Source organism: Schistocerca piceifrons, chromosome 5, assembly GCF_021461385.2.
Source record: "Schistocerca piceifrons isolate TAMUIC-IGC-003096 chromosome 5, iqSchPice1.1, whole genome shotgun sequence".
Taxonomy (NCBI): Eukaryota; Metazoa; Arthropoda; class Insecta; order Orthoptera; family Acrididae; genus Schistocerca; species Schistocerca piceifrons.
In genome coordinates this window covers 370,961,178-370,986,812 of record NC_060142.1, presented here as the reverse complement: position 1 = coordinate 370,986,812, position 25,635 = coordinate 370,961,178, and the positions used below count along the sequence as shown (strand labels likewise).

At 42.9% G+C, this 25,635-nt stretch overlaps 1 protein-coding gene across 1 annotated transcript in view; it reads left to right on the top strand.

Moving 5' to 3' along the window:
• The first annotated feature begins 450 nt into the window (after positions 1-450).
• Positions 451-25,635, top strand: part of LOC124798998 (cytochrome P450 4V2-like) — a 101,927-nt gene continuing 76,742 nt past the window's right edge. Inside the window, exon 1 of the mRNA XM_047262534.1 lies at positions 451-734. Within this exon, the coding sequence (XP_047118490.1) occupies positions 451-734 (284 nt within the window). The remainder of the gene's footprint in view (positions 735-25,635) is intronic.

Below are 25,635 nucleotides of genomic sequence, written 5' to 3'. Positions count from 1 at the left end.
GAGGCTGAAGTGGATTCTTTATACTTTCGTACAACACATAAAAACAGACTTTTATTACAATCGCAAAAGACGGAATATAATCTTTGTTAGTTGTATAGCTGCTAATGTGGCACGGATGAGCCCTAAAAAGAAGAAAAAGAAAAAAAAACAGAAGCTCGAGTATTAATGTTGTGCGATAAACGTTACCGGATTGGTGGTGAATCCACTGCAGGTATCGTGTCGTTTACTAGAGAAACTGTGCTACTGACCAGTTCAATTAATAAACTTGATGGTGAATCGACAAGCGAAGCACGTTGCTACACGGTACATGTGCGCTTGTATGGAGTGCTTTATGCGAGACAGTGTGGTAACCAGTGTCACACAGCGCTGCCAAGCCCCCACTGCGCACGGATAGTAGGGCCTGGCGGCCGGCAACTCGCTGTTCTGAATTGCTCGCCAGTCTACGCCGGGATGGAGCCGTGGCTGTTTCGACTGGTGAGCGGGAGCGGGCCCACGGCGTCGGCGAGCCTGGTGGCCGCGGGCGCCGCGGCGGCCGCCGTCGCTCTGGTGTTGGCGCTGCGGGCGCTGCTGTCGGTGGGCCGCCAGGCGTCGGCGTGGCTGCGCATGCGCCGTTTGGCGGCACAGATTCCCGGCCCGCGGGACACACACCCGCTTATGGGCGACGGCCGCCTCCTCCGCGGCGAGCCACTGGTCGACCTAACGCGCATCTACCTAAAGCATGGAGCACCGTGCAGGTACACAACTAATGAAAACTTACCATTTCCTTAAAAATGTTTGGTCCTCGTTGTTTGTTACAGTGTAATCTGCGTGCTTCAAGTAGCTCGTTACACATGGCTGCTTGAAAGCTTGTTTCTTTATCCAGACTTTACGTATCCTGCTTAGTGACGACTGAGCCCCATCTTCACTGGTCATCATTAAATGCCTCCTCCGCTTGTCGAATGTAGCTGTCATGGCGTCTACTGCTTGTCGTAATATATTGTCAACCAGTTACTGGTGCCTGGTATACTCAGTATATCACCCGGCAATATATGTCACCATCTAAATGAGGACATGGTGGCAGACAATAATTAGTGCCAATCAGGGGATAATTTTGATACTGTGAGTAAGATTAAATATTTCTTTCTAAAAAGACTTGATAGCCATTATATATGTCATTTAATTTTGTTGACCTTCGATAATTTTACCAATGATCTCACATAATTCTACGTTCTGTATTTTTAGGGTACGTCAGCATTTGCAATTATCGTAAGATCTTTAATCGTGCAAATCCTTACGAACATGTATTTGACGCATACATAATGTACTCGAACCCTTGAATTACTCGGGCCAGTAACCCCACTGTTACAGATTGACATCCGTTTGAATATCTTAGTTGGTATCGTTATCACAGCGCTCTGCAGTTAATAACTACTTGAGGTTCGTTTGTGAGACTCTTCATAGCATAAGAGAAGTTTAAAGTAGACTACAAGTTATTTCATAGGAGAAGATTATTGAAATCGCCCCTTTAGCGCCTAGACTCTTGTCCGAACCAGAGTATTGTGTTCGGCATCTGGAAGTATTTCGTGACACATTAAAGCACTTTCCTTTTCTCGCCTTTCACACAACGAGTCATAGTGACAGCCCCACACAGTGGGCGGGGCCACCAATAATGAAAGTCGCTATTAAACGCGCCACTGAGGATGGATTTAAGATTTTGAAAAAAAAAATGAAATGTTGAAATGTGTGTGAAATCTTATGGGACTTAACTGCTAAGGTCATCAGTCCCTAAGCTTACACACTACTTAACCTAAATTATCCTAAGGACAAACACACACACCCATGCTCGAGGGAGGATTCGTACCTCCGCCGGGACCAGCCGCACAGTCCATGACTGCAGCGCCTTAGACCACTGGGCTAATCCTGCGCGGCATTTAAGATTTTAACTCCGGTGGTCCCAGATTCAGTTTATTAGGAAACAATCGCCTACCCCGTTCCTCTTCCCCTCTTCTAGGCAGTCATATACTGATTGACATATTGTCAGCTAGTTGTTGGTGTCTGGTGTACTAATAGTATATCAAAGACTCATTCGTTCTAAGTTGACCGCAACACTGGGCAATATATGACACTATCTACACGAGGAGATGATCACAAATAAGAATATGTGTCAATCAGGGGATAATTCTTTGTACCATCAGGATTCCATGGGACTCCATTTTGATGGAGAGCTCCCATACATGAGTCCACCAACAATTCGTGACAGAAGTCTGCAGCCTTTAATAAAGATATACACATACTAATATAATCATTTAAAATGAAAATGGGAGTAATTGATAATTTAACTGTATATGAGAGCTATATTGAAGAAACCTCCGTCGATGATAGACGAGATGGAACTCTAAACTTAGTTCAGAAAACCCGCTATCAAATACTTGCTCTGCTGAGCTACTGCATCAAACACAGCTAGGAAAACATCTCTCCAAAATGAAGGCTGAGGTGCGCCTGGGTCAAGAATTCGAGATCCCACTGAAAGCTCTGGGGAATCATCCAAAGTCATGATCGCTTAAGCGCAGCTCACTCTTCCCAGGAATTGATCGTAGATGTGTCCAGGACGCACACATCTCCCTCGATGGTGTCCCAGACGTGATCAGTAAGAACAAGGGGTGGATGATCGCTATGTTCACACAATCTCTACCATATCTATGGGGTATTCCTCTGAAACTTCTGACAAAAATCTGTTTCCCAGAGCTGATTCATTTTCTTTCCGATGGTCCTGATCGCTTATGGTGTAGTTCAGCATAAGAAAACGGACAACGTTTGATAGCACTTGGTTCCAGTATAACTTGCTGTAGAGATGTGGTGGCAGACGTGTCTGAATACATCTGGATGAGAGATCCACCTTTCATCCCATGTAACGTCCGCTGCAGGAGAATGCCTCCACCAGCTGCCTGATACGTGCACCATAGGTAAGTGGGATGCAATGTCTGCGTGTGTTTCAAGGAATTACTAGTACTCTGCATCAACATGTAGTGCGTCTCACTTGGTCGGGCGCCATGTCTAGTGACGCCTGTGCCTGGGACTTGTGGCGAGCAGAGGTATGTGGGTGATTGTTTCGAACCTCAATACGAGAAAATAGTGCTGGATCGTAATAAACCTAACTAATTTTTATCTGCATGGAATATGCCTGTAACTGCTGATCTGTGTCCCATCCATCCGTGTTATAGTTGACGATGGTCACCCTTTACCACATGATCACATTTCCCGTGGCGATTTTCTCGAAGCGAGGTAAACATGCTGCAACACTTACACAATGGTAAGTAACCAACTCGGTGCCCCGTTCGTCCGGAATCTTGATCTTTCAACTATCGTGCAGTAACCATGGAACTTATTCGTTCTCAAATGTCACATAGACTACTGCATGTCTAACAATTCCTATCCATGGGACGCATCGAACTGTTCCATTCGCTGTGAAAACAGCAGCGCTTTCACTCCACCACAGCGATCTCTAAGTCAGTTGTATTTTAGTATATTGTTGGTGCTATACTTGAAGACTCGGTTTCGCAAACTGTATCTCCATAGGTCTTCCGTAAAAGTTTTTTTTCTGTACTGTCATATGAGGAAACATTGCGCCAATTTTCGAATGGAGTTCGGGCTCCATGTTACAACGTTCAGCAATAGCACACTGTAAAATATTTTAAAGGACATAGTTCTTATTATAGGAAACAGAGATCTATAATCAATATAAATAGACTGAAAGCAGTCTTGATGGCATAAATTTTTTAATGTGGTGACCGGTTTCGATCGTATTATAAGATCATCTTCAGACCATAGATGTCTGCCGGGGGTGGTGGAGCATGGCAACCCTCTTTCTTGTGGCTGGTGGTAAAAGAAAATTTATACATTGCAACATTATTGCCCTCCTGCTAATGTACCTTAATAGGGATGCCGGGAAAACCTAAATAATCGCATCGGGACACAACTCTTCAACAAACTTACGCGTTCTAACTTCCTGCTTACCTAATTGTCCAGTGGACAAGAAAACTATTGAAACTTTGATACATATCTCCACAGATATTCTAGCTAATATTGCAACCAGGAGCGGAGCTGTGGTGATATCCCTGAACTTGATAAATCTAGGGCAGAAGAATAGGATACATGACTTCTAAGTACGGTGTGGGGAAAATGGGTTTTCTGTCTGAGACAAACGGAGTTCACCACACAAGGAAAATTAGCGTTTAACAGCCCTCCTTCTGCGAGGTAATTAGAGACGAAACCAAGCTCTTACTGAGGGATGGGGGGGGGGGAGGGGAAGGGGAATGGGGGATGGAGAAGGAAACCGCCGTGTCCCATTCACAGTAAACTTCATCTCATTTTTCTCAAGAGATTTAGGGAAACTACAGAAATCTTAGATCTACTTGGGGAACGGAAATTTGAATCGCTATCCTCTCGAGTGCAAATCCAGTATCTTAATTATTGCGTCACAGAACTCGGCTGAGTGTGTGCAAGGTGTAAGGAGTAATCTTGAGAGATATAGACAGTAAGATGTTCGATGCCACGCTGATTTCCGCTGTCCTAGTGGAAATGTTGTAGTCAGTCATCACGAAAAATGAAGACATGGATATATGGGGATTGTGATACACCTCACAGTTGCGGCAGGAAATTATGTACTAAACAACAGAAATAGTTGCAATGTCTTCTCTGCTTGGTACACTTATTCCGTTCACACCTCCTCAGTTTTTCTCACGAAACTGAGTGGAACCTGATACAGAGCATCCGATCACAGGAATGTTGTGGATGTTCATCGGAATGTGAGCTCATTAGCGACTATAATCCTAAGGCTGCCACTCAGGCTGCAGCAAACCGATATGAGCCTAGGCTACCAAATGACAATGTATGATTACACAGAAATTAACAGTGTGGAAAAAAAGCAATTTTTAATCCTCACATGAAGCTTTTCCAGGTGGCAATTATCGCTGAGGTCGAAGAAGAAAAATATAACTTAGTGCTGCCTATAAATGTCAACACATTGGCTGTGAAATGCAATTTAGCACCGGTGTTACAGCTCGCAGGAGGCTGCTACGTCATATCTTTGGCTGACAAGTCTACAGTTTCCCACAGACTCCCTGTGTTGGTTTTTCAGAGCTCTTGACGAATGTTACTACCTGTAAGTTGTTTTTCTCAACTTTCGTAGGGCAGTTCTCTTTCAGCACGGTACCATACACATCGATATGGTATCCAGGACAATTGTGCGTGTGTACTGCAGATAACATGGAGTAATTTCTAAGGAGACAGCGAAGCACCAGTCCTATGGACATAATACTAACTTGAAGAGAGTACGTTAGGTGATGGGGAGTATGGGGGAGACGGGGTTATGGGGAAACATTACATTAAGTAGCAAAGACTTGTTCCTGTATTTCTACGTAGGAGGTCAGGTTTTCTCCTGTTCCTCTAGCGTTTGGGTAACTAACTGTTTCTGGATCCCGTAGTAGCTATTTCATTAATGTTTCCCATTTTCAGTACTTCTTTTAATAGTTTTTCATTTTACTTTACCTGCCCACTTAACTTTTATGTGTTCCAGTTTCCTCGGCTCCAAATTTACGGCGTATGGTCTGTGTTTCAATTCAGTTACGCGTTATATTCCAGACAAACACCTGGGGGAACTTGTTCCTCAGCTATGCGTGAATATGCATTAACCGTGCATTGTAGAAGAAAGGTAACTTCAATCATGACCAATCAGTTTTTAATATCTTCCCTAATACAGACATTCTGTGTAGTCTTGCTTTCTAGATACATGCATTACTTCTTTTATTGCACTTCTGTGTCGTCCACTATTTTTATATTAAGCTAGTCGTTGTTCTTCTTTCCCTTACTCTTCGTCATCATCGTCTTTTGTTTGTCCAGCCTCAAGCCGTATCCCGTGTTAAGTACACTATATGACCAAAAGTATGCGAACAGTCCTATGTAAAGAGGAAATGACTAGTAGATGCTACGAAAGACCGGCACGCTCTTATTTGTGGTGGCAGGGAGTGCTTTGTCGTCAGTAAAGAAGCAGTAACAGTAGAACCAGTTGATCAGCAGAGCTGAATGACATCGAATGTGGAGTTGTCCCTGTCACCTAAGCAACTGAGTTACCAGAAACACTTCAATCCTCCTGCAGTTACCCAGGTCGACTGCTCGTTATATGATTGTGGAGTAGAAACCCGGAGAAACCTCCAAAGTTAAACCAAATCCCGGAAGACCTCATGTACTGACGGCAGGAGACCGTCGCCTATTGCAAAGAGCGGTTTTAAAAAATCGTCTGAAGTCAGTGGAAGGAGTCGCTCTTCAGTTCTAAAGTCCTATCAGCAATCCATCTAGCGCAATGATTATGCTGTAGTTTCGGCCACTGCCAGTCTGGAAACCCGTATTCTTTTGTCAAGATGCAGACCGAGTACCTGTGTGGCATCGTTACATACAATAAAACATTACTCAAGATTATTCCTTTTATTACAAGTCTCTGCAGTCTCTTTTGCGACGGATGGTGTCTACGTAATCCGGAGAGGAATCTGCTGAATCCGACAGCGGACTTGCAACTGCGAGAGCGGTGCAACAAATCGGAGCGTAAGTGTAGCAGACGGTGGTGGGAGAGCTTGCCGCCCACTCGCGGGGTAGGCATACCGCGTCGGTAGCACTGGTTGGAGATGGCGGTGACCGCGAAGATGTGTTTTATTTAGGCCGGACTGGTGTGTACTCAGTTCCTCCCAGATCAGTGACCCTCAGGAGTACGGCGACGTCGGATGCCGTATTATGCTGAATGGTGTATCTGGCTACCCAGTACAACAGGCTGTCAGACTCGTGCGTCGTTGGCGTTTTACAGCAGCTTCTACCGTCATCCACAGCCGTGTTGGTAGGCTCCTGGACTACCCATCAACGATGGACCAGTGTGTGATTTCAGTAATGGATGATGGTCGTCATTAGCCGCAGCTCTCTCGACTTTCCTTACTAGTTTCTCGTTTGACAGTGTGCAGGGATTTAAAATGAATGGGATGCATTGGGCATCAGGTTCTCATATGCCATATCTATCTCTAATCAGTGGTAAGCTACGCTTGAGATGGTTTAAAGAGCAAGGCCACTGGACACTGGATAGCTGTGAACGAGTAATTTGGAGTGATGACTCACACTGTACCATGTGGCAACCCGATGAAAGGGTTTCAGTTTAGCGAATGTCAGTAGAACGCTACCAGCCATCACATGTAAACTCCAGTGGTGAAGTATGGCTGACTTGAAGTTACAACACTAAGATTGTTTTTGTAGTTGCTCTTAAGAAAACGTTAAATGTGAAGGTGTAAGATCACATTTTGCATCACAGTATATGCATATTGAGAAAGAGTTCGAAGTCGACAGCTGTATCAGCATGACATTGCACCCGTCATAAAGCAGCGTAGGTCAGGGTGTCGCTTTTGGGCAGTAACATTTTGAAATATACTGGCCTGCTCAGGGTTCCAGCCAGAACCCTATGAAACACCTTGGGAAGTGAACTAGAAAGTCGACTTCGCACCAGACTCGAAAGTCCACCATCGCTACCTACTCTGATAACAGCCCTTGAGGAATAATGGTGTACCAACCATGCAGTGGGGTTCATACGCTTCATTGAAAATGTCCCCAACAGAGTTCAAGCAGTCAGAAAGGCGAAAGACGTTTACAACCAATATTAATATTCCGTAATACGTGCGCGGATGCGTTTGATCAGATAGTTTGTGTTGCCTATTCCTTCCAAATTGTTCCAAGTCTACGTTTCATCCGGCCACGAGGGCTATGTCACCTGTGTACTTTACCACTGGTATCTTTTTCCTTGGAACTATTATTACTCCTCCAAGACTTCCTTTCACATCCTTTATTGCATCTATGACTTACACAATCCAGATAAATTGTGAAAAGCTGGTACCCTGCTTTACATTGTTCTTAAGATGAACTTGTATTTCTTGGCATTCAACTTATATTACCTTCTTGCGGTTTCTTAGATCTACATTTACATTTATACCTAACAGGCCACTTCATGGTTTTTGGGGGAGTGTGCTTTCGGTATCACTATCGTTTCATCCCATTTTAGTTCCATCCAAGAATGGAGAGTGAGCTCCGTATGAGCTCTAAGTTCTCTGATTTTCTCTTCTTTGACCACGCCGCTCTCCTACTAATACTATGTGGAAAGGGTTCTAGACCGACAAAGAACGCTGAAGGACAGGACTATCATCGTTTTGTTAGCCACTACTTTCGTTGATCTTACAATGTCTCAGCCTCGAATCAGCTTACCCTACAACTGTTTATATGTGGTGATTTTATTTTCGGTCGTTTGGGAGAGTTACATACTCCTAGGTAAAATAACGTAGCTACTGTTTCAGTGACTTTTAAAATAAAGTCACTAAAGAGTGCTCGATCACTTCGCCTTGCAGTCACTTGATCAACTTCGTCCGTCTGCAGACATCACTTACTTTCGCTAGTGCACTGGAGTTGTACCCTTCCCACTGAAAACAGATCGTCCGCTAATAGCGTTACAGATATTTCGACGTTATTGACTAGCATACGATGCTGAGATCCATACATATATTTTCAGAAATTTCTTTCTCAAATGAAAACCTGTATTTGGTACTAACCAACTTCTTTAGGACAGGAACGTCTTCTTTGCCTGTACTAGTCTGCATTTTATGTCCTGCTTGCTTCGACCGTCTTGGATTATTTTGCTTCCAAGGTAGTACAATTCCTTAACTTCGTCTACATCGTCATCACCAAATTTTATGTTAAGCTTCTCGCTATTATCACTTCAACGGACTATCATTGCTTTCATCTTTCGTCAGTTTATTCTCAGTCCGTAATCTATATTCTACTGCCTCAGTTTATAGAATCGTGTAAGTCTATGTGATAAATTATTGACTAAAATTTTAGATTGTCTTTATAATAAATTGTGGGAAAATTTGTTTTATATACCCAGACGTCTTTGCATTTACTTAGTTCGGAGCTTTTGTATAAATTATCATCACAACGTTACCTTTATAAACTTTTTCACCTTTAGGGTAGACTAACCATATTTTTCGACGTAACTAATCGAAATAAATAGAAAGTGTGCTAGCTACTGTGTACCTCAAATTTGGCACAGGTTATGAGCGCCAATATTTTCTCCGAGTTAGAACTATCCTTTCATTAGCTACGGAATGAAAGTTCGCCTGTTGGTTCGACTACTCGAAAACTGACTCTTCTCCTCAAATGTCCGATACTTCCAGTATGGGAGAGTGAGAAAACCTGTTCTTAACGTTATGTGCCTGCCTTTGAGTGTGTTCTGGCGGTGTGACGAAGAAAGAGAAAGCCGGTGCCACCGGAACGCCGCTTTGATTTCGTATACAAGATTGTAAATGGAGAACCGGTTCCCCTCTACTCCGCCCGTCAGCAGTCGATCTTGAAATTACGCAATCAGTTAGTTTCGCTAGATTATTGGGCAGCTAGAGACTTTTCGATACAAACTTCATATGTCGATAGCAACGCACGTAAGAAGCAGGGAAACTAGTAGAACAGATAATCGTGATTTTAATCTGATACAAATTAGTTATTTAAAGTATACAGCATGTGGCACATTTAATGCTCTTCGGACGTGACTGACTCGAACTACACTGATTTACAACAACAATGAAGTATCCGGAAGGGGAGAGGGGGATGAAATGGAACTTCACGGATTGAGATGACATGTGATGTTATTTCCCAGATTACAACATCGGGTGAAATTTACAAATGTGCCCACTTATCAATCTGACATCGCACATCCTCTGATCCGAAAGCATGCGCTGGTCCGATAAAACCACTGTATCCTCTTCTGAGGTAAGATACTGCAATTGGTCTTTGGTATCCTAGATACTCTTACTGTGTTAGAGTTGACGTCCGAGCTGGTACAAGTGTTTTATTGGGGTCAGGTCTTTGGATCTTGCTGGCCACGGGAGAACTCTAACATTATGCAGACAGTTGATAGAGACATGCGCTATACGTCTACGAGCATTGGCCTTCTGAGAGATAGCATCCACGATACAGCCGCATGAGAAGTTACACATCAGGACGTACCGCTGGCCGTCAGAGTCCCCTCAGTCAGTACCATCCGTGACCTGGAACCTCTCCACAGGTCGCCGCCTTAATCGCCGACGATAATCATCTGGTGTAGTAAGGCATCGCAACACTCTGCTGAAGACTATGCGATGTTATTCAAGAGCAGTCCATGCTTCCCAAACACTGGACCACTCCAGACGCAGACGTCTATGTCGTGGTGTTAATGGTAGCCTATTCATATAGCCCAATCACTACTGGAATCCCAACAGTAGTGGATGATGACACAGAATGTTGCAGGGAAATCCATTACTTGTTTTTGGATGGCAGGAGCAGACATGAAGAGGTTGTAATTTGTCTGGAGTACAGTGCTGCGATCCACCCTTCGATGGTCAGAGATAGTGGACCAGAGACTTGATGACGAGTATTCCTGCCTTACTCCGCCCGGTTAGCCGTGCGGTCTGATGCTCTACTTTCCGGACGGGAAGGCATGCCGGTCCCCGGCACGAACCCGCCCGACGTATTAGTGTCGAAGTCCGGTTTGCCGACCAGTCCGTGGATGGTTTTTAAGGCGGCTTTCCGTCTGCCTCAGCGAATGCGGGCTGGGTCACCTTATTCTGCCTCAGATACATTATGTTGGCGATTGCTGCACGAGAACTTCATCCACCTACGCCTACACCATAATGACTCTACCACGCAAACATTGGGGTTACACTCGTCTGATGTGAGACGTTCCCAGGGAGGTCCACTGGGGGCCGAACCGCGCTACAACCCTGGGTTCGGTGTGGGGCTGCAGTGGGGTGAGTGGACTGCTGTAGCCTGTTGTGGGGTTGTTAAACACTGAGGACTACGGCGGGGACGAAGCCTCTCCGTCGTTTATAGGTCCCCAGTTCCATTCCGTACATTACAGTCCCTGCCTTCGCGTTGCCACGCAATCTAACGTCAGGCCAGTGTCACTTCCGAACGCTACAGATTCGACGAGCCACTTTACGGTGCTGATAAGGCTATCTCACACGTGTACCCGGTATTTCCATATCCTTTACAATTATCACTCGAAATATGACGCTGTACGTGCCCCTTATTTGTCGTGGAGGGCCTGGAAACAAAAGAGGAAGTATGTAAACTAATGCATTCTGGTGACCGTTGTACCTGTCACAGAGAATCAGAACTCTAATCGTTTATGTAAACGAAGTTACACTGAATGCGACTGCGTATTCTGGGCACTTTCATTTCAAGCACTGTTATACTACTGTATATTAAAAGTACTGACAAAATACGATTCATAACTGGAATTAAAATATACAGCACAAAGACATTTTTGTTCTTCGTAAAAGTGGTGAAAAATTTCAGAAACTTTTCAGTATAACTGTCTAGTCATCACAGAAAATGTTTTGTGACAAGCCAAAGAAATGTGAAGATATTAAGGAGCAGCAGAAATGAGATTAGCGACAAAACCTTACATCAGATTTCGGGACTACGAAGTTGACGATCTGGAGGAATTCTTATATCTTGTAAGGACATTAACACATGACGGCCGGACCAATGAGAACAAAAGGAACCGACTAGCATAGGCAATAGCGTCCTTCTAGATACAACCTCATTGTACTGAACAGAGATCTTAATCTGAGAAATAAGTCTTACTTGTGTACACTATCAGAACAAAAGTATCTGGACAGCAATAGTTGGATTTTAATACGTGGTTTGACCACCCATTCTCTTTAGGGCGACTTGAATTCTGCTGGGGACACTTTCAATGTAATGTCTGAATGTCTGCGGAGGAATGGTAGCACGTTTTCCCTTTAGAGCCGAAACCAGAGAAGAGAGTGATGTTGGACGTTGAGCTGTGGAATGAAGTCGACACCTAACTCATCCCAAACGTGCTCTATAGAGTTCATTTTAGGCCTCACGAGAGGCCAGGCAGTTACCAAATGTTGATCTCCCAATACTATTGCCTCACAGATAATGCTGAATGAAATGTTGCATTGTCATGCTGATAAAGACAAGCAACGCCCTCGCATCGTTTCTATACTGCATGCAGTACACTACATTGTAAACCGTATTCATAACCTTATGCATTTAGCGTTATCGTAAGCAAAATGAGAAGACCAAACCCTAACCTGGGGAAACACCCCTTATCGTAACACCACGTCCTTCGTATGTCATTGTTGGCACTACCATGATGGCAGTTATTGCTCTGCATTCATTTGTCAAACCCAGGCCCTTCCATAGAATTTACACAGGGTGAAGGGTGATTCACTATCCCAAATTACTCGTTTCCAGTCATCCACTGCCCAGTGCCGTTATTCTTTCCATCATTTAAAATCTCACTTAGCTTTGACTATAGATATGAGTGCGGTATGTGAAACCGCTTACGATTGTGCTCCGTCATTTTATCTCTCTACGCGCAGTCAGTGTCATAGCCGGACTACAGGTACGACTTTCGAACATACGAGTTCTTCGTTATGCTGATATCATGAGATTTTTTTACAGCCCTACTACACAGTGCTTAGTATTCCCTGTCTGTTATTACGTGATGTCTGCGTGGTCTTGATTTAGTTGTGTTTGTTCCTTTGCATTTCCACTTCACAATGACACCACCGACAGTCGACAGGACCGCTCTAGAACAGTTGAAATGTCGCTGGTGAAATGACTAGTCCAGGTCTGAAGTCAGTGTGCTCTCCTGGTAGAGCCATTCTCCTATTACTGTTTTCCTGCTGACAACGCCTCCATAAATACTGGTGCGTCTGCCTATCGTGACATCTGCTCAACACCGCATTACATGGGGGTGTACGGATGCTTTTGATCAGATAGTTTATATCCAGAGTGCAGCATTACATAAAAACAAATCCTGAACGGCAGAGAATGATAAAAGAAGAGAACGAAGCGTTGGCCATGTGGAGCTACTGAATAGTACTGAGAATTAAGAAGATTTATAAGTTAACAAATTTATCAGCCCTGTGGTGAATATACAGAAAAGACTAAATAAAGAAAGGAAGAATGATATGGCTTGTTTAAATGAATGTGGGAGTAACTTCCATGGAACGAGACAGAGATTTAAGGCAAAATTTTGTAGAGATATAAAGTTACTGGATTATGTTGAACAAGTGATAAAGGCCGTTGGATGTTACATCTACTCTGAGATTGACAGAAGTGGCTGCTTTCCTGAAAGCAGCTGACGTCGAGTGCAGGACTATCGTCCCAAAGCCAATGGTGTTCCTCTGGTCTGGAGTGCAGTAGTTTGCCCAAGAAAGAGACATGAGACTAACACGATTCGGTAACAATTGTAGGAAGCCGGTTACTGGGTGAAGCGTGCATCGTCCTTCCTACCCTCCGTGGCTCAGTATTCATTTGCCGGGTAAGGGCTTGGTGACCTCCGGTTCCTGAGTCGCGGAGAGATAAGTGCTGCCAGTCCTCTTCTACCGTAAATTCTGGACGTGCTTTAGCAACCATCATGTGGGTCCCAGGGAATGGGGATCTCGGTTTAACCGCCCAGATCGTGAGAATGGTAAATAGCTCTATAAGGAAACCCTCATCCCAGTATGTGCTTCATACCCATATGCAGCCTGTTAGCGGGAAACATCTGGGGAAAAAGCCGCACCTCATTCGTATAGGACTGGTTGAGGCATATGTGGCTCTGTCTAAATTGCCCCTTATGTTGCCAGCTGCTCGTAATACCAAGATGGACCACTTGAAATTTCCTCTCCCAGCGAAATGGATGGACCGCTGGTAGGTACTAACATCCAGACGCTCAAGAGGACTCATTTGACGAGTCCTCCCGGTTGTGGGTTTGTTCTGGTTAGTTCAACAAATAGTGACAGGACGCATGTGAAAGCCAGACTGTGTTATTTGTGAAAGAATGGAGGGAATCTCTGAGAAAGTTTCGGCCATTTACATTCAGAAGGGTTTAGTGAGCTTGGCAGATGCGTTAAAATCTGTCAAGCAGCTGTGTGATGGGACGCTGTTGGTCGAAACATCTCGCTCCCAACAAGGGAAAAACCTGCAAAAAGCTGAAGCCATCGAAACTGAACAACACAATACAGCAAATGTATTCTGATTTGCAGCGACCTGGTGGACATTCCCAAAGACGAGGTGAAAGATAAGTAGGGTCAAGCAAAATACCAGGAATGGGGTGAATGCGGATCTGCTAAAATTCGACCACTTTATCCTTACCTTCAAGAGCTGAAATTTCCCAGAGCACGCGAAGGCAGGTTTGGTTTGTTGGCTGATTCGAGGGAGGGGACCAAACAGCGATGTCATCGATCGCATCGGATTGGGGAAGGATGGGGAAGGATGGGGAAGGAAGTTGGCAACAGCCTTTCAAAGAAAACATTCTGGCATTTGCCTGAATCGATTTAGGGAAATCACAGAAAACCTAAATCAGTCTGGCCGACATGCGTTTGAACCGTTGTCCAGTATGCGAACCACTGCGCCTCCGCTCTCTGTAAGGAAGGTTTTCTTCGTTAAAGTATGCGGTAGTATGTCCCCAAACCAATATGCTCTTTTAAATGCCAGCGCTGGGAACACCACCTTAGGAGGTAAGGGAGGAGCCACTTGTGGATTATATGTTTAGGGTACCTACGAAGGCGTCGATTATTCATCTCGCATGTAGTGCGTTCATTGCTACTGGGACCACCCTCTCCGGAGTAGAGGCTGCAGCATATATCTTGAAGGGCAGAAGATGCCAGAGTTTAAAACTATGGAGCGCATCTCGTATGTTAAGGCTAAGAAAATGTATAAGACCATGGTGCCCCGATGTTTGCTACATTTGTATCATCTCTTAAAATGCCTGTTTATGAAATCGAAGCTACTACACAAACGGATGTTGCTAGTGTCAGCAGAGTATGTGTGTTTGTGAATGCACTTCTGCTGCTGCAGTTATTTTGAACACCGTAACTCTCTACAGAAGATAATAAAAGGCCGTGATTGCTCTCAAGATTCAGCCTGGTCCACTGTCTAGCACTGCCACTGCTCTGCCGGCCAAAAATTCAAAAGCAATGCTCCACTCGCTGACAGAGACGGGAAGCAATCAGTCCTATGATGTCTACCTCCTTTTACTCGACGCCTTTCAAAGATCGCATTCTGAACTGGTGGACCTTAATATTGGTGGTGGGGGAGGTGGGGGGGCACTCATCTCAAAAATGAGTCTCCTCCCATTGTGGCCTCTCATTCCTGTCGCAAAGAGAGGGTGAGAAAGTGACCGCCGGCCGGTGTGGCCGTGCGGCTCTAAGCGCGTCAGTTTGGAACCGCGTGACCGCTACGGTCGCAGGTTCGAATCCTGCCTTGGGCATGGATATGTCTGATGTCCTTAGGTTAGTTAGGTTTAAGTAGTTCTAAGTTCTAGGTGACTGATGACCTCAGTAGTTAAGTCCCATAGTGCTCAGAGCCATTTGAACCATTTGAGATAGTGACCGCCATGATAAAGTTTTCATACTACAGAGGATAATTAATGGGTTCAGGACACATGTAGAGGAACTGAAACTCCTAGCAAAGGAATGCCTTCGCTGCTTGTGTTGACAGGGACTGCATTTTAAAGCGTCTTATGCCCCTGTACTATGAAACTATACCCTCCATCCCAAGGATAAGCTGATTAGGAGAATCGCTGATGGAGGTTGTGCTGTTTGTTAATAACATGCGCCACTCTTCTGCTCTCCCCTTGGCTACAGAGCTGCAAGCAGTTGCAGTTTAATTTCACGTGTATTAGATGTTCATTGTTTGATGTGATAGATTCTGAGGCTCTCTCAGATATTAAAGAACAACATCCCAGGCCATTTATCCAACTGGGTAACTTCAGTGCACGTCATGTATTGTGGTACTCGACATCTACTTGCCCTCGTTGTCGGGTTTTACAGATCCTCATGACGTCTCATGACTGTGTACTGTGAACACTCTCACTCATTTCTGTATTGCTACTGGGCTACCCTCAGCTATCAAACTCTCTTTCTGCTTTGAAGCCTGCGCGGATTCTGCACACTGGGAAATTACGATGATCTTCATTCCAGTAGCCAGGAAGTCACTGACGACCATTCCAGTAACCGCATCTCACTCTGGATTCACCTCCTTGACAGAGACCTCCATGGAACGGCGCAGCCACGATGGATGGTCAGTAAAGCCAACTGGATGTTATTCAGAAACCTGGGTGTGTTTGAACACCCTGAAAGCATCCTGGAGTGGATGGAACATGAGTGACCCACCATGTCACTGAAGTCTCCTATCATCTTCAGAAGCAACCTATCCACTGGTGGACTGATGATTGCCGTTGAACACTATGGTTCAAGCGTGCGGCTCTGCAACGGTTTAAATGCCGCACTTAACTGGAAAACATAGCAGCCTTTCAAATCGTAAGAGCTGAGTTTCGACGTGCAATCAAGGAATGGAAGAAAAGGTCGAGGCAATCGTTCCTGGACTCGATGAACCTTTCCATTTGTTCTTCTACAGAAGAATCGGAAGCCATCAGGATCCTTCCAGTTAATAGGGTCGTTACCTATCACAACAGTCCTGTAGTGACTGTGTCATCAAAGAGCGACATCGCTCAGACGATGCCGAAGTATTCTTTATTGACAACTGCTAAAACCAGCTGGGACCTGGAGTTCCTCCCCTACCATGCGGCTTCAGAGAGGAGCAAGGCGGACTCCAGGTCCTACATTTCTGAGTCTCATAACTGCCCCTTAGCCACATGAGATCTGAATTTCACAGTGTCTGAGGCTCATGTAACTTCACCCAGTCACGGCCAGATCCAGTGCAGCAAGCTTAGCGGATTCAGGACAGCTGCGTCAAAGAAAATCTTCCTCGACTGTTTCAATTTGATATAGAATAAGGCAACTTTTTTACCTCGTGGCTATCGGCCATTTTGGTACCTCTCCTCAAACCAGGTAAGGCACCTCAATACTTTACCTACTCGTCCACCATATTAAAGTAATCCCAGCACTTTCTTTGTTTTCAGCTCTCATCGTTTTCAGCATCTTCCATGTCATGCTTGCTCTTTTGTCAGTAAAGTTTCCTTCTATATCCGCTTTAACTTTATCACGTGCATCATTTGTTGATTTAGTCCTTTGTTTCGTACGTATTACGTTGTTTTTTCAGGCCGAGTTCTCAGCCATCTGCTATACGCTTCCTTTATCATCTTCATCGATTTGTCTACTTACTCACTCCCCCGTCAATTCCTCATATATTATCCCAAACTTGTTATCTCTCCCAGAGATTAAAATTTTATCTCAAGTATCATTGGCTTAACTATTAAATACCTGTTATCTACAGTGTCATCCTCGATATATGATGCCATGACAGCCAGTCGAAGCTGATAGGGTAAGTATATTGAATCTTAGTGAAAACTTAACTTATTATATTGGAACTCCGAAGACTTCATCTACTACTTCTTTCCGTTCAAAGGAAAAGTAAATTCTTGAAATTAGTAGTTAATAGTCTGATACACATTCGGGACCCCATTAAATCTCTCACATCATTTACAACAAACTTGTCTTCTGCCCTATTATCACGTAGTCAATTATTAATCTTAGCTTACTTTGAGCAGAGGATCAAGTATATGAAAAGACGAGGGCTAATACAAATCCTTGGGTAATGTAAGATATTTAACTTAATCAGGAATGCCTAGAGGACAAATGTAACGATGTAGAAGCTTATATCACTATGGGTAAGATAGAAACTGCCTTCAGCAAACGTAAAGAGATCTTTGGAGAAAAGAGAACCACCTGTAAGAATATCAACAGCTGAGGTGGAAAACCAGTCCTATGCAAAGAAGGGAGAGCAGAAAGTTTCAAGGAGTATATAGAGGGTCTATACAATGGAGGAGAGTGCATTGTGCAGGGAAGATAACCTGCGGTGGCATTCTGTTGCCTTCCGCAGTTCTGGAGGCCGCCCCTAACATGAGGGTACTGACGCCTTTTGTAGCCGCACGCTCCGTGTCAGACGCTGCATGAGAAGTATAGCTTGGAAAATGAAAGACCCCCAGCCCTCGAAACCTAATAGCTTCAGCGTCGGAAAAGAACAAGAGTTGGCCGAGGGTGGCCAAGTAGGAAAGATAAAAGTGAGGAGCCTGGCATAAGTAAGTGGAACCAATGCCAGGACCCAGCTCGGGACCCCATGGTCGCCAGCCACGTATCAATAGGTGTGACTCCCTGAGGACAGTGTGACAATGTGGTTTGGGACAAGCTGGTGACTATAATCAGGGAAAAGAGAGAGGACTGGAAAACCAGAAGACTTGTAAACTCATTATATCTTAATCAAAAAGTCTCAGTTAAAGTGAGAGGAGAAAGTACAAACTGAATCGGACTAGAAACAGGAGTACGACATGGATACTGTCAATCACCTACTCTTTTCAACCTCTACTTGGAAAATATGATTGACCGATGCTCATTAGATGACAAACGCGTAGAAATTGGAGGAAGAAGAGTAGGGTGTTTGAGGTTTGCTGATTACATGGTCCTTCTAGCCACAGGGGAAAAAGAATTACCGAATTTGGTGAACACCATTGAAAATAACGGAAAATATATAGACTGAAAGTTAACACAAATAAAACAAAAGTATTGGCACTAGGAGGAAATAAGGAAATAAAAATAATGCTGAATGGAGAAATACTAGAACAGGTGCAAAATTTTAAATATCTTGGAAGCGGGATAGACACCGACTGGAAGTGCACCACAGAAATTAAAACAAGGATAGCAATGGGAAAAGAGGCGTTTTATAAGAAAAGGAGAATTTTCTGCAGCGGTCTGGATAGAGAACTCAGGAAGAGACTCATAGAATGTCTTGTATGGAGTTTTCTTCTATATGGCGCTGAAACATGCACTATGAGAAAGAAAGAGAGAGAAAGGCTGGAGGCTTGTGAGATCTGGACATGGCGGAAGATGGAAAGAATAAGTTGGATGGACAGAGTAAGAAAAGGAGAGTTACTGAGAAGAGTGGGAGAGAAAAGACAGTTACTAGATGTAATAAAAAGAAGAAAAAGAAATTGGATTGGGCATTTATTAAGAAAGAAAAAAAAAACAGTTTCAGAAGGTTGTGTAGAAGGGAAAAGGAAGCGAGGAAGAAAGAGATTCCAGATACCGGTTGACATGATGGGCGGTAGAACATACAGCAGCCTTAAGAAGGAAGCAATGGATCGCAGAAAATGGAGAGACAAAGGACCTGCTAATACAGAAGGTAACTGATGATGATGATGATATAAGGGAGACGCACTAGAGGGCAATATTATGGAAATGGAAGAGAATGTAGAGGAAAATGAGAAGGGAGATGTAGTACTGGGTGAAGAATTTGACCTATGTCGAAACAAGTCCCCGAGAGTAGATAACATTCCATTAGAGTTATTGATAGCCTTCGTTGACAAAACTCTTCCATCTGGTGAGCACGTTGTAAGAAACAGACGAAATACCCTCACAATTCAAGAAGAATATAACAATTCCAACCTCAAAAAAAGCAGGTGATGACAGGTGTGAAAATTTAAGAAGTCACGGCAGCAAAATACTAACACAATTCATTTACAGAAGAATGGAAAAATTCGTAGAATCCGACCACGGAGAAGATCAGTTTGGATTCTGGAGAAATGTAGGAGCATGTGAGGCAATACTGACCCTACGACTTATCTTAAAAGATAGGTTAAGAAAAGTCAAACCTACGTTTATAGCATTTGTAGACTCAGAGAAAGCTTTTGACAATGTTGACAGGAATACTCTCTTTAATACAGGAATCAAAAGGCTATTTACAATTTGTACAGGAACCGGAGGGCAGTTATAAGAGTCGAGGGGCACGAAAGGCCACCAGTGATTGAGAAGGGAGTGAGACAGGGCTTTAGCCCATCCCCAATGTTATTTGATGTGTATGTTGAGCAAGCAGTAAAGGAAACAAAAGACAAATTTGAAGCAGCAATTAAAGTCCAAGGAGAAGAAATAAAAACATTGAGGTTTGCTGATGATATTTTAATTCTATCAGAGACAGCAATGGATCTGGAAGAGCAGTTAACGGTAGGGACAGTTTCTTCAAAGGAGGATATGAGATGAACATCAACAAAAGCAAAACGACGACAATGGAATGTAACCAAATTAAATCAGGTGATGCTGAGGGAGTCAGATGAGACAAAGTTGAGGATGAGTTTTGTTATTTGGGGAGCAAAATAACCGATGATGGTCGAAGTAGAGAGGATATAAAATGAAGACTGGCTCTGGCAAGGAAAGCATTTCTGAAGTAGAGAAATTTGTTAACATCAAGTACAGGAAGTATTTGTATGGAGTGTAGCCATGTTTGGAAGTGCGATAAATAGTTTAGACTAGAAGAGCATAGAGGCTTTTGAAATGTGGTGCTACAGAATAATGCTGAATATCAGATGGGTAGATCACGTAACTAATGAGGAGATACTGAATAGAATTGGGAAGAAGAGAAATTTCAGGTACATCCTGACCAAAAGAAGGGATGCGTTGGTAGGACACATTCTGAGACATCAATGGATCGCCAATTTAGTACTGGAGGGAAGCGTGTGGGACAAATTTCGTAGAAGGAGACCAAGACAGTAATACAGTAAGCAGATTCAGAGGAATGTAGGTTGCAGTAGTAATTCAGAGCTGAAGAGGCCTGCATATGAATGAGTAGCATGGGGAGCTGCATCAAACCTGTCTTCGGACCGAAGACCACGACAACAAGTGACTATTTAGTGGCCCTCACGTATATTAATGTACAGAATTATGTTTGAAGCATCCATTAATTAATTCAAAGTATTATGATCATACCAATATATTCCAATTGGCACATTGTCGCCATACTGACCAGCAGTGAGGCCATTAGTTCTCGACCCAGTGCGTGCATTCACATGCCCATTATTTAAAACATCTCTTTCATTACGTATCTCCTCTAGGATTCCCGTCAGTCTCACATAACCTTTTTTTCCCTTTTTCTCCATCTTGGCGTCGTCAGTCAGCCCCCAGAAGTTATGAGAACGACTGAGTGGCTTGAATATGTCATTTGTACCCACAGAGTCGTTTCACCAGTCTGACTCCGGATTTTTATACACGCCTCTTAATACTATAATTCATTATATCTTTGTTTCATAAACATATCATTGCCGGCCAAGGTGGCCGTGCGGTTCTAGGCGCTGCAGTCCGGAACCGCAGGACTGCTACGGTCGCAGGTTCGAATCCTTCCTCGGGCATGGATGTGTGTGATGTCCTTAGGTTAATTAGGTTTAAGTAGTTCTAGGTTCTAGGGGACTGATGGCCTAAGATGTTAAGTCCCATAGTGCTCAGAGCCATTTTTTTTAAAATATCGTTTGAAATTACATTACCTTCTTCTATCATCTCATGCACTTATCAAGAGTTAAAATGTAACGACGAAGAAATATACATGGGACTGAGATATCCATACAGTATGAGATTAAATACGAGGGCTATTCGCTTGTTATGGTCTGATAGGTCACAAAATGTAAACCACAGTGAAAATGAAAAGGGTTTTATTTAAAAGAGTTAGCTGCATGTTAGTTTCTATTATTCGTTTCTATTCCACATAGAATCCGCTCCGACTCCACTTCAATGTGATTTGACGTAGCATTGTGCCAACTTTCCGATACCCTCGTCATAGAAGGCAGCCACCTGTAAGTTCCACCAAATCCTTACATTGGTCTGCAGGCTTTTGTCTGTGCCAAAATGTTGTCATTATAGACAACGATACATGTGAGCAGAAACGTAACAGTGACAGAACCAGGCTCAGGTTCGATGGTGATCAGAAACGTGACATCCAAACCGCTGCAGGAGCATCTTCACTGACACTGCAGTGTGCGCCCGAGAATTGTCATGAAGAAGGAAATTATGACAGTTACGTTATGTGGGGTAGCATGGAATCAAGCGAAATCTCTCAGCAAGCACTCATACTTGACGGGAGACACTTCTTCCAGGTGCCCTCATGTGCTCACTTTGCGCTGAGAACTGAAAACAAAGATATGATGCGATCTACGGGTATAGGCCTACAAGAGACACTGTACAATTCACCTGTGGAAAACTTCATCTGATTTTCATTGTGGTTTCCATTCTGCGACCGCTCGTGCTGTAATAAGGTAATAGCCGTCGATAACATATACATTATTATCAATAAAGGACAGTTGATAATTTGTTTGAAATTTCGTTAAGGGGTGAAAACATCACATGCGCCAGTTGTGACACAGGATCAAACGCAGTCTGGACATGTTTTCAGGTAAGCTCATTCAGTGGAACTAAATAAAGTAGCTATTCTAGTCAGACAGGCTTGTGGTAATTATGTCCTTCTTTAAATTTACGGAGGCCGTAGTTCCTAGCGATCAAAAACCTGTAGTACAAGAAACATCGTTAGTGCCTGGTGAATAACTTGTCGACCGACTATATCAGTGGTCTACATTTTGAGCAAAAGTGTTAGAAAATGAAGTAGTGGTGCCGATCATGTGTCAAAGGAAAGATACACATTCTCCGCCACATAGGGCTATAAATTGCCCTGCTAGAGTTGTTTAATATAGTTAGGCTGTGAATATATCTTAGGACATCTGGTTGAGAATTGTATAAATACGGTTTCAGAAGACAGATGTAAGACTTTCTAAAGTCCTGCTGTTGGCAAGTCAGCACGTCGTCTTGTATAGCTATATATCTGCAGCAGCACTTGGCGGTGCGGAGTAGCTGACTGACTTCCTGGACATAAGTTAAATTCTACATCTAATAAGCCGTTACACGTGGCAATTTGCCATATGCTACTCACAAGTGCACGATACCAGATTGCTGCCGCCACGGTAGCACATAATCCGTGTTTTCTTATAACTGTAGGATGCACTCGAGAATATTCAGCCAAATAAAAACATTTTGCCATTCAGCACGTAAACAATTCTGTCTACTTGCCCATTTCAGTCATGGGTGTATGTGGTGTTTCCACAACGGATGTCTGGTCAGAGGCATACTTGTCTCCTGGATAGTACACGGTAGACTGAGGAATTGTCGGCTCATCGAAGTCCACTCTCATTCACTCCATCCAACACATTCCCTATTGTTACCTGCCCTCTTAATTTCACTGGAATTTGCATGTGCCTGAGTTCAGCTTTACAGATTCATTTATACATATGGAAACTAGAAGCACAATATCCTTAGCTTTGTCCTTGATGATCCCTTAGAGGTGGAAAACGAGTAGACAGCATCTCCAGATTCGTAGTACCAACTCGGCTGATATTTTAGATAATGGATTTTTCTAAACAAATCAAGGAAAAATAAGGAAAGGCCGTTAGTTTAAGTAATCTTCATGGTTTATTGTTGCTTCTGAGCCCACTTACTTATTACACACATTAAAACATAAATGTAGGTGCTGACATTGAGCAATACTTCGGCAAACGTTGAATTTACCAAATGTCAATTTTCCGTAGAAGATTTGATATGCAAGTGCAGCTCAGTTTTTCGTTGCCAAACATGTCACAGCATTACAAAGTCAGTACAGTTTTAACACATGAACTGTTTTATGAGAGTCACTGATAATCGTTTAAGTGTACAGTAAATAAAAAAAAAAAGATGTTGGTAGCTTTAAGCTAATATCACTACTTTTGTGTATGATCTAGATACTTTTCCAACAGCCAAAATAGTTTAATCATGGTAGATTTTGTTGATACTCAAACAACATTACAATGCAGTATTGCATTTTTTCTGAACATGATTTTTCAATTTTTTAATATTATTTTAGTGTTTTAGAAATCCAATCGCAATGTTAGTATTAGATTTATGTGAATTAAATGTGTTTCTAAGTCGGATCTGGGACACAGTTTACCCAATTAATACTTGAGCTTTATTACAGATCAAAAGTTTTCACATTATCTGAATGGCATTTTGTTTACTCGGTGCTTTACGATGTTCACTGACATATGAATTATCGAATGGTAATAACGTTTCGTAAGTACATTCACTTTAAATCTAATCATATATCAGATTACGTGTCAGTTCAACTGACTAATTAAAATGGGTGCCTTTTTATACACTAAGTGATCATTCCCCAAGAAAATCAAGTATTAGTCAGAAGTAAATTAAATCTGAAAATAATTTCTTTAGGTGTGTAGTTAGTAGCAAGCATGGTTGTAAAATCTATGTTCCATAAACCTTTTTTTTTCTAGCGATTCTGGAGAACATGATGTAATTAATGATCAGAAATGTCGAAGATAGTAATTTACTGTGTATTTCTGACCCTAAAGTTTTCATTTGCTGACATATGAGTTCAAAAAACAGTATTCTAATATACGATATAGGACCTGTTTCGTTCTATTACATTGCAGTCATGGTGTGGAGATGGCGGTCATTATGAAGCTGTAACCACATCCTGAGGTTCAGTACTTCGTCTTCTCGATGGTTCCACACGAACATCAACGGTTTCGATGCCCTTATGGGCCCAGAAACTCCTAGCAGACCAATTTGTTGCTGTTACACTATTCAACATGTCAGTCTAGTCAGTCTAGTCTGATTTCTCTCAGGACAAGCTTTCTTCGTGAGATGTTTACAGGTTTCATTTGCTGTTTCTTAGTCCGTGCAGCAAAAAGCCTATGTCTCTTCTCCAATACCTAGAAATAAAACCAGTTTGGAGATCTTTTATCATGTTTGTCGTGAAGACATCGAAACTCAGTTAGTTTGAGAAATAACACTGCCTCTGGTGAACAAGTCAGCTGTTTGATCATCCATATGAAAATTTTGCTACTTTAAATCAGTGTGAACACTTTCAAATTTTGTTGTGTGAGTAACATTCATTTCTTGGGTATTCTAATATATCTTTTCCTAGCACTTATGACTGAACATTTTAATCACGATTGAGTCCTTTCATGTATCCTGACAGAGACGGCACGCATAGAAACAATGCTTCGTGTATTGGAGTAATAACCACTATCTATGGCCGAAAGCAATTTGTTTCCTATTTTATTAGTGTTAGTATTGCGAAACTAATACAGACACAAAATAAACACTGACAGCAATGGAGAGTATTTGTGGTTTGTGCGTATGCAGCGGGGACCTGTTATACATGAATCTCTATTTCTCCTTTTCCCCGAGCCACATCTAGCCCATCATTTCATACATTCATAGTGCATTAATCTACATGAGTTCTCAGTGTTTCTTTGATCTTTCTCGATTTCGTGATTCCTCAGATATGATTTTGTTTGGTTTTGAAAATAATCGTCACACAATATTTGTCAAAGTGTGTTCAATCTCTTCGTAACCTATGAGCGCAGTTGTCTCTGAAAATACTTTATGTATTTGTCATATCACTTATTCTTTACGGAGGCGTTCATTAACCCCTGTGACATGTTACCAGATTACGTGGTTGAATGATGTTTACTTAAATTCACTCTCCGTCAGTACTACGACTAAGTGAGTCAGCGATGCTGTACTCAGTTACTCCTGCAAGAGCATCAGCCCAGTGCTTGCCTTGCCTGTCCCGCCACATGACAGAGTCCAGGATTGCATTCCAATACATCGATCGTCACTGAAACGTTTATTTATATAAGAGATACCCCAAAAATGTTTTGTAAAGGCAAGGCGAAGACAACAAAATTTGAAACTATTTACACTGAATTTAAGTAGTAAACTATTGAAACAGAGGCACCTAATGGATATAAATATCGCT